The 10019-nt window shown below is 53.6% G+C and overlaps 1 protein-coding gene across 1 annotated transcript; it reads right to left on the bottom strand.

The window, feature by feature from the left end:
* On the bottom strand, positions 1 to 9768 carry LOC309684535 (olfactory receptor 14A16-like; the record flags this gene model as incomplete). The annotated part of the gene is made up of 2 exons (XM_082500433.1): positions 1 to 780; positions 9541 to 9768. 2 exons carry the CDS (start codon positions 9766 to 9768, stop codon positions 1 to 3), a joined length of 1008 nt encoding a protein of 335 aa, XP_082356559.1.
* Between the last annotated feature and the right edge of the window lie 251 nt (positions 9769 to 10019).

The raw sequence follows: 10019 nt of genomic DNA, 5'->3' as shown, positions 1-10019 counted from the left end.
TTATTGTCGGTGAAACAGTGTCCATAGGGCCAATTTCCATAGGGCATCCTTGAGCTCCTGGTTCCTCATGCTGTAGATGAGGGGGTTCACTGCTGGAGGCACCACCGAGTACAACACTGCCACCACCAGGTCCAGAGGTGGGGAGGAGATGGAGGGGGGCTTCAGGTGTGCAAACACGGCAGTGCTGACAAACAGGGAGACCACGGCAAGGTGAGGGAGGCATGTGGAAAAGGCTTTGTGCCGTCCCCGCTGTGAGGGGATCCTCAGCACAGCCGTCAAGATCTGCACATAGGACACCACAATGAAAAGAAAGCACCCCAATGCTAAACAGACACTAACCACAATCAGCCCAACTTCCCTGAGGTAGGAGTGTGAGCAGGAGAGCTTGAGGATGTGGGGGATTTCACAGAAGAACTGGTGCAGGGCATTGCCCTGGCAGAGGGGAAGTGAAAATGTATTGGCCGTGTGCAGGAGAGAATTGAGAAACCCACTGCCCCAGGCAGCTGCTGCCATGCGGACACAAGCTCTGCTGCCCAGGAGGGTCCCGTAGTGCAGGGGTTGGCAGATGGCAACGTAGCGGTCGTAGGACATGATGGTGAGAAGATAAAACTCTGCTGAAATGAAAAAGTCAAAAAGAAAGAGTTGAGCGGCACATCCTAAGAAAGAGATGGCCCTGGTGTCCCAGAAGGAATTGGCCATGGCTTTGGGGAGAGTGGTGGAGATGGAGCCCAAGTCGAGGAGGGAGAGGTTGAGGAGGAAGAAGTACATGGGGGTGTGGAGGCGGTGGTTGTAGGTGATGGCGGTGATGATGAAGCCGTTTCCCAGGAGGGCAGCCAGGTAGATGCCCAGAAAGAGCCAGAAGGTCAAGAGCTGCAGCTCCCGTGTGTCTGCAAACTCCATGAGGAGGAAGTAGGTGATGGAACTGCTGTTGCACATTTGCTGCCTCTGGGCAGGGCAACCTGTTCAAGGAGGGAAACAGAGTAAGTCAATGGAGACTTCTGTAAGCAAAATCAAAGCCATTTTCGGTGGGCTCTGTCCCTGCTGCATACACTCCCTTCCTCACGTCCATGGCTGGAGCTCTATTTGGCATTGGCTGCCTGTGCCGTGAGGAGCAGTGCCTCTGCCCAGTGGCTGCCAAGGAGTCAGCCCTGCTCTGCAGCAGGGAGTTCTTAGGGAGGGTGGTGGCAGGAGCCAGTCCTGGTGTTCTGCTTTGGCTGATGAATCCACTCCTTACGCAGATGGGCTTTTCAACATCTGAACACCCACTGCTACGGAACAGGGATGGCAGAAGGCAGTTGGAGAGGCTTTGGGTATTTTACAGCTCCCCCACCTCCCCTGAGCATTGTTCTGGGATGTCAGAAACCCTCAGCATTTCTGCTGCACTCCAGGAGAACAGAGTGAGTGCTGTGAGACATGAGGATTGCCTGGGGCAGAGAGCAGAGTCAGGGGAGATGGTTTGTCCCTCCATCTTCCACCGTCATGAGATGGAGGGGGATTCCCCTCTTCTATTATGCAATCAGACAGTGCTGAGAGCAGAAGGATCCATCTCAGACCATGAAATGTCTCACCCTTTCTCAAGGTCTCAGAAGCCCAGTTCTAGCCAAGGACACCCACAGCTCATTTCACCCACCCAACAGCATTTCCTCAGTCATAGAGTCTCTGTGATTCTCTGTAGAGCTTTCCGGTAACACAAAGGTGCTATGGGACAGGTTGGCATCCTGGAGGGCAGCTCACAGCTTCCATGGACACCCAAAGGACATACCCAGTTTTTGGCATCTCAGTGAGAGAAAATGGACTCCTTCCCCACCCCCACGGCCTACATTGCCCACAGCCCCACAGGTCAGATGAAAGCGGGGACACTGGTTCCCATGGACACACCGGCAGGAGTGGATGAACAAGGTCAGTGTGGGACTCTGCAGCTGAAATTCCCATCCCAGGGAGGCTGACAGCAATAAAAAGGTAACTTTAAAGGAGACACATGAAGAAACCAGGAATAATCCCATGAGGGTCTGACTGGGAGAGGCAGCCGGGCACTCAGGACAGCGTTACCCTCACCCCGCTGGGGTACGCCACCACCCAGACACTGATCATGCAGGGCAGGTGCCCTCAGCCCCACCGCTGGGCAGCAGCAATGGGGCACGTGGCAGGAGGGATGCCCTTCGCCTCTCCTGCTGCTCTGCCGGGCACAGAGTCGACTCCCACCCATGGCCGTGAGGGCTGAGGGCTGTGCTGGGTGGCTCAGGGAAGGCATCTGCACTGCAGGGGTGGCTGGAGGTGCCCCTATCTCCCCTGCAGCAGGGCTTCCAGGAGCAGCTCCCTCCTTCCCTGCCCATCTCCACTGCCTGGAGCTCTCCCTGCCAGCAGCCTTTTCCCTGCCCCCACATCTCTTCCCTGCCAGTGCTCGCAGACCCCATGGCAGCCCCCGTGTGCCCAGCTCTGCCCTGCAGCCTCTGCGTGTGTGCAGGGGCTAAAGGGCAGGTGCCACAGACCCTGGTGAGACTGGAAAGGGGATGCTGGTGCTGTCTGTAGCCCCCAGAGCTGGAAACCAAAGACACAGACTCAGGAAAGCTCCTTATCTCTACATGAACCCTCCTTTGATCTTTCATTTGAAAGTCCTCTTGGACATGTGCCACTGCCCACCCAGCCAACCAAGAGAAGAAACAGCAAAAGAAATTTAACTTCATAATAAAGGAACTCCATCTTGAAAAGTCCCTCCAGGAATGACCAGAGGTCATCTGGAGGTGTAAAGAACCCTGACCCACACAGCACCCTCTTCAAAGCAGAAGGACATTGCCCAGCCAGGGGTCACTCCTTCCACCCACAGCTTCTCCCCACAGCGCCGTGGGGAGCCGCCCTGGCAGGCGGAGAGCTGACCCTGGCAGTTGGCAGAGTCCCTGCCCTGGCACACAGCCCCCGGGGTGCAGGGACCCTGCTGGCAAGGAGAGCCCTGCACACCCCTGCCTGCACACCCACCTTCACAGCCCTTTGGCCATTCCTGGGAGAAGGCAGCTGTCATGCCCTGTGCCTCTGATGGTGCAGCAGGGAAGCCCCAATCTAGAGAATGTCCTCTTCTTCCACAGCAGAGAAGTTGTGAGCGTCCTCCTGAAAGATCCCACGGGCTGTGGGAGGTGCCAGCTGTTGGAGATCTCTCCAGCTACTGCAGCTGCTCTGCTTTGGGAAGAGTTCTCCCCCCACTCGCCCTCAGCATCCTCCCTCTCCAGACTGCCTTCAACCTCTCTCTGCCTCCCTGCTCTGCCCTCGCTGCCTGCAGGCAGTGCCCCCAGCCCTGCTGCGCTGTGCAGAGGAGCTGCTCCTGGGCAGAGCTGTCTCTCTGCAGCGCGGCCCGCTTGCCAGGACCTCCCTCCATCCCAGCAGCCCGGCCCAGCTCAGCAGCAGAGGACCACTGGGCCTTTCTCTGCCTCCTCCCCGCACTGCCCCAATCCCTCGAGGCGTCCCTGTGCCTCCAGGGCTGACAGCTCCTCCAAGGCAGCGGGGTCTCTCCTGGGGAGCAGAGTTTGAAGCACAATGAAGTCATCACCGACTGTCCCTCTCTGAACCCTGGACGGATCGATCCCTGTGGTGGGAAGGAATCTCTGCTCTGCCAGGGTGTGTGGACCTACAGGAGGCATCAATGTTCAGTGTTCCTCAGCAGTATTCTTGAGGCCGGAGGGACATTCAGCTTCTCCAGTGCACCCCACAGACCCACCAGAGGGGGGATTCCTCTTGCCTCAGCTCAGCTGCCCTAAATCGGTGTGAGCTCCTCCTCTGAGGTGCCCTGTGGGTAATGGAGACAGAGGCCAGGGGGGAGCTTTTCCAATGCAAACACCGGGTGACATCTGAGGTGCCAGAGGTGGTTCAGGACACGTGCAGGGAACTGCAAGCTCTAATGGAGCAATTGTGAGAGGCAGGGCAGCATCTGGGGGCATTGTCCTGGATACTGGTGGGAAATCCCTTTGGCCAACAGAAAACATAGAAGACCACAGAATCACAGGATCACAGAATGGTAGGGGTTGGAAGGAACCCTCAGAGATAGTCTAGTGCAACCCCCCTGCCAAAGTACGGTCACCTTCAGCAGGCTGGACAGGAATGAAGCCAGGCGGCTTTTGAATATCTCCACAGAAGGACACTCCTTAGCCTTTCTGAACAGCCTGTTCCAGTGCTTTGGTGCCTTCAAAGTAAATGCATTTTTCCTTGTGTTCAGATGGAATTTCCTGTGTTCCAGTTTGTGCCCATTTCCCCTTGTTCTGTTGCTGGGCAGCACAGAAAAGAGTCTGGCCCCATCTTCTTGACACCCGTCTTTTAGATATTGATAAGCATTGAGGAGATCCCCTCTCAGCCTTCTCTTCTCCAGGCTCAACAGACGCAGCTCTCTCAGCTGTTTCTCATAAGAGAGGTGCTCCAGACCCCTGAACATCTTTGTAGCCCTCTACTGGACTCTTTCCAGCGGTTCCTTGTGTTTCTTGCACTGGTGTACCTAGAACTGGCCACACTACTCCAGATTCGGCCTCAGCAGGGCAGAGCAGAGGGGAAGGATGACCCCCCTCCACCTGCTGGCCATGCTCTTTTGTAATTCACCCAAGGAGACTATACGCCTTCTTGGCCAACAGGGCACATTGCTGGCTTATGGTCAACTTATTGTCTACCAGGACTCCCAGGTCCCTCTCAGCAAACTGCTTTGCAGCAAGTGAACCCCCAACCTTTACTGGTGCATGGGGTTTATCCTCCCCAGGTGCAGGACCCTACACTTGCCCTCGTTGAACTTCATTATGTTCCTCTCCACCCAACTCTCCAGCCTTTCCAGGTCTCACTGACCGGCCTGCCATTTCCTGGGTCCTCCTTCTTGCCCTTTTTGAAGACTCGCGTGACTTTGGCTTTCCTCCAGTCCTCAGGCACCTCTCCTGTCCCCCTGACCTTTCAAAGATGATGGAGAGCGCCTTCGTAATAACATCTGCCAGGTCCCTCAACACTCCTGGGAGTGACCCATCAGGGCGCTGGGTGTCAAGTTTGCCTAAATGATCTCTAACCCGATCTTCCTCGACCAAGGGAAAGTCTTCATTTTCTCAGATTCTTTCTCTTCGCTCCTGGGTCTGGGATTGCTGAGGGCCGGCCTTACCAGTAAAGACTGAAGCAAAGAAGGTATCAGTAATTCCGCCTTCTCTGCGTCCTCCGTCACCAGGGCACCCACCTCATTCAGTAGCAGGCCCACATTTTCCCTGGTCTGCCTTTTACTACTGATGTATTTGGAGAAGCCCTTCTTATTGTCCTTGACATCCCTGGCCAGGTTTAATTCCAAGTGGGCTTCAGCCTTCCTCGTTGCATCCCTACGTACTCTCGCAATGTTTATATACTCCTCCTCTCCCTGAAAAAAGTGCCTCCCCAGCTCTCCTGTAGGCCCCCTTTAGGTCCTGGAAGGGTCTATAACGTCTCCTTGAAGCCTTTTCTTATGCAGGCTGAACAACCCCAACTCTTTCAGCCTGTCTTCAGAGGAGAAGCGCTCCAGCCCTCTAATCATCTTTGTGACCCTCCTCTGGACTCACTCCAACAGTTCCGTGTCCTTTTTCTGTTGGAGGCTCCAGAGCTGGATGCAGTACTCCAGGTGGAGTCTCACAAGAGTAGAGTAGAGGGGAAGAATCACCTCCCTCGACCTGCTGGCCATGCTACTTTTAATGAAGCTCAGGATGTGGTTGGCATTCTGGGATGCAGGCACACATTTCTGGCTCATGTTGGGCTTATCCACCAACACCTCCAAGTCCTTCTCCTCAGGGCTTCTCTCTATCCATTCTGCACCCAACCTGTATTTGTGCTTTGGTTGATTTCCTCTTGCAACTCTAAACTTCAAACATTTTTGGTGTTGTTATTCTCTTTGCTTGGTTTTGTCTTGTTTTAATAAGTGATTTCTCAGCGATTTTGTGTGCTGCCTTTGTTTGCAAAGGCAAGTGATCATAAAATTGGGGTGGGATGCAGTTTCAAGGATGTGGGTGCGCGGTGCCAGTGTAGGTGCCTGGGACCCTCTGCCCAGGCTCCAGCTGCAGCTTCCCAGGGGCTCTGGTCTCCAGCAGCTCCTCTGGGACAGCGGCCAGGCCCAGGCATGTGCTTCAGAGACACAGGGCCCTCTGGAGTCACCACTGGGTACTGATGGTCAGGCAGCAGAGCGCTGCCTGGAAGCCTGAGAAATATTAACATGCATATGAGCATGACCTCATCACCTTAACAAGTGAATACTTGTAATAATTATCAGTCTTTTCCCATACGATCAAATGAGTTTATTTTATAGGAAGAGGAGAGCTATTGATCTTCCCCTGTACTTGCATTGTCAGGACTCCCTCTCTCAGGCTCCGCATTTAATCTTCCTCATCTTTCACATATTTCCCAACTAAACTGACCATGTCTGAAGGCACCTTTCCAGCAGTGCATCTGCACAGAAGCACTTGCGATTGCTCTCTACATTTCCCTTCCCCTTCCTCTTTCACCATTCAGACACCTCTCAACAATCCAGTTGTGGCTTTGAGCTTCAGGCACTTAAAAGCTGGCCTATCTTTCAGTAGTCTAATTCTGTTATTAGCAAACTCTTTAATTGTGCTTATTTTGTAATTTCCCATCTGTCTGAAACATGTATTGCATGTCTTCATCTGTGGAAATATCCAAACCCACCTAGACAAGCCCTGAAAAAACTGATCTAGCTGAGCCTGTCTCAGCTGGAAGGCTGGACTAGGTGATATCTAGAGGTCTCTTCCAAACTCCATATTTCTGTGATTTTGTGAGTATAAAGGAGAGAAGTAAGACTGAAGGAAATTAACAACACGTAGCCTGTACCAGAAATAGGGTGAGATCCTGTGGAGAGGACCCATGCCGGGAAGGGTAAAAGTGTAAGGAGGAAGGAGATGCAGAGGTTCTGTGCTGACCATAACCCCCCATTCACCACCCCCACCCCCCACATGTCTCAGAGTCAGGGTGGGTAGAAGAATTGGGAATGATGGAGTAATCTGAGCCTGGGAAAAAGCAGTGGGGAAGGAGAATGGTCTTTAATATTTTTATTATATTATATTTTATCACTATCAAAATCCATTTTAATTGGCAATTAATTAAACTGATCATCCCCAAGTCAACTCTTCTTTGCCCCTGACAGTAATTCATAAGTGATCTTCTTGTCTTTATCTTGACTCGTGAGCTATTGCATCTTATTTTCTCCTTTTGTCCTTTTGAGTCTGGGGTGTGAAGGAGCAGCTGGGTGGGTGTCTGGCAGCTGGTCAAGGCTGACCCATTACAGGACCACCACATCAGGACGGCTGTGTCCAATCTGGGGCTCCCCAGCACAAGAAAGACCCTGACAGGCAGGAGCAAGTCCTGCAAAGGCCAGAAAGATGGGCGAGGCCTGGAGCACATTATATACGAGGAAAGGCTGAGAGAAATGTTTGTTTGTTGTTTTATCTTTCCAGAAATCTCTCAGAGTGATACACTGGAGCACAGACCCAGGCAACTTGGCGGAGTCTACAACAATGTAGATTTGCAATATCTCTCTAGACAAGGCCATGAGCACCTGATGGAGCCAGAGCTGTCTCACAACAGGCTTGGCTGAGGGACCAAGACTTGACTGTGGCAAGAGCTTCTGGGATTTGGTGTGTGATGAGTGTCAGTAGGAAACTGGTTTCCTTTTTATTAATAATTGCAGTGTATTTGGGTATCACGAAGCTGCAAAGGATGGGGATGACCATGAAGCAAAGGTCCCTCCTCAGAGCTGGGCTGTACGGCCAGAGATGGAAAGCCCGGTGTGTGGAGTGGTCAGAAAGAATGCCTCTCGTGCAGCTTCCCCGGGGTGTCCAGGGAACATGGCGTAGACCGGGCCCCTCTCTTCTGCACCTTTGCTGACTTGTTTGCCTCACCGTGTCACCTGGCTCTGCCCTGTGGGCACCCTATTAGGTGCCCTCCCCCTGCACACCCAACCAGCTGAGCTCTACATGGGAGTTTTCCTCTCCCAGACACTTTCCTGCCCAGACCAGCCCAGGAGAGAAGTCCAGCCTGGGCCGGCCCTACAGAAATCCCCACCACAGGGTGCTGCAGAGCTCTGAGCACTCCTGACCCAGGGGCTCCTCAGGCTTCTCCTGCGGCCCCAGCAACAGTGCAAACTGCCCTGAGCTGCTGCGTACAGAAACAGGTCTCTTTTTCATTTACCTCCCCTGTGGAAGCATGGAGTTGCTCCTTTGCTCGTGTCCAGGGGTGTCCCTGTCCCTAGAGACCCTTCTCCTGGGGGACTGCGTCCATGTTGGCCTGGCTGGCCACTCCAGCTCCATCCCCATGGTCCCCACAAGACCCTGAGCTGGCAGTGCTCTTCTGCAGGGTGAGTGGGCTGCGGTGCCCAAAAGCCACAAGGAGACAGTCCTAGGCAGGTCCCTGTTGGTCTTTCATCGTTACCATTGGAACTGGGCGCCCACATGTAAAGGCTCAGGACAGACCCATTCCCCAACACATCGCCCCGTGCCATCCACCCCTGAGGCCATGACGAACCCCAGCTCAGCAGCATGGTCTCATGGAGGCAATCTCTTCAGCCTATTCCTGACTTCAGCTTTGGAAGAAGAGCTCAAACTCCAGACACTGGGACTGAGAAAATCTACTTTTATTAGAAAGCTGTGGCATGGGAGAAAAACTCTACCATCATGAAAGACACACGTATAAGGCCTTTGAGTCAGACTGGTCAGGCTGGGTTCATGCCTCTGGAGAGGTGGAGTGGATGTAGACACTCCTGGGCAAACAGGACTATCACAGGTAAAATGCCCAAAGCACAGGAGGTTGCTGATAGGAATTCAAAATCACTTTTGAAGAGACATGGGCTGCTTATCACTGCTGAAAGACAAGTGATTGAAGAAGTTTCTTCAGTGCGTCATTGAGCTCCTGGTTCCTCATGCCATAGATCAGGGAGTTCACTGCTGGAGGCACCACCGAATAGAGGAATGCCACCACTAGGTGCAGGGATGGGGAAGAGACTGGGGGGGGCTTCAGGTAGGCAAACATGGCAGTGCTGATAAACAGGGAGATCACAACCAGGTGAGGGATGCCCGTGGAAAAGGCTTTGTGCCGTCCCTGCTCTGAGGGCATCCTCAGCACAGCCCTCAAGATCTGCACATAGGACAAGAGAATGAAAGCAAATACCCTGAATGCTAGTAAGACACTAAGCACCAGAAGCCCAACTTCCCTGAGGTAGTCTGAATGTGAGCAGGAGAGCTTGAGGATGTGGGGGATTTCACAGAAGAACTGGTGCAGGGCATTGCCCTGGCAGAGGGGCAGTGAAAATGTATTGGCCGTGTGCAGCACAGCATAGGGAAAAACACTGCCCCAGGCAGCTGCTGCCATGCGGACACAAGCTCTGCTGCCCAGGAGGGTCCCGTAGTGCAGGGGATGGCAGATGTCAATGTAGTGTTTGTAAGCCATGACGGTGAGAAGGCAATACTCCCCTACAATCAAGAAGACAAAGAAAAAGAGCTGGACAACACATCCCCAGTAGGAGATGGCCCTGGTGTCCCAGAGGGAATTGGCCATGGCTTTGGGGAGAGTGGTGGAGATGCAGCCCAGGTCAAGAACAGAGAGGTTGATGAGGAAGAAGTACATGGGGGTGTGGAGGCGGTGGTCGCAGGTGATGGCGGTGATGATGAGGCCGTTTCCCAGGAGGGCAGCCAGGTAGATGCCCAGGAAGAGCCCGAAGGTCAAGAGCTGCAGCTCCCGTGTGTCTGCGAATGCCAGGAGGAGGAAGTGGGTGATGGAGCTGCTGTTGGACATTTGCTGCCTCTGGGCATGTGGTCCTGTCCTTAGAGGTAGGGTCAATGAAGAGTTAGGGGAGATTTTTTTGATGAAAATCAAAGCCTTTCCCCTTAGACCCTTGATGGCTACACACAAACCCCATTCTTTTTCCAGGTGACCTTCCTTCATCACTGGTCCTGCAGCTCTGGTTGGTGCTGGTTGAGTGTGCTGTGAGGAGCAGGGCCTCTGCCTGTTGGCTGCTGAGGAGTCAGCCCTGCCCTGCAGCAGTG

Source organism: Vanellus vanellus (genome assembly GCF_965231255.1).
Source record: "Vanellus vanellus genome assembly, contig: HAP1_SCAFFOLD_160, whole genome shotgun sequence".
In the NCBI taxonomy this organism is placed as follows: domain Eukaryota; kingdom Metazoa; phylum Chordata; class Aves; order Charadriiformes; family Charadriidae; genus Vanellus; species Vanellus vanellus.
The sequence above is the reverse complement of the archived record's forward strand: the minus strand, read 5'-3'. Positions and strand labels throughout refer to the sequence as shown.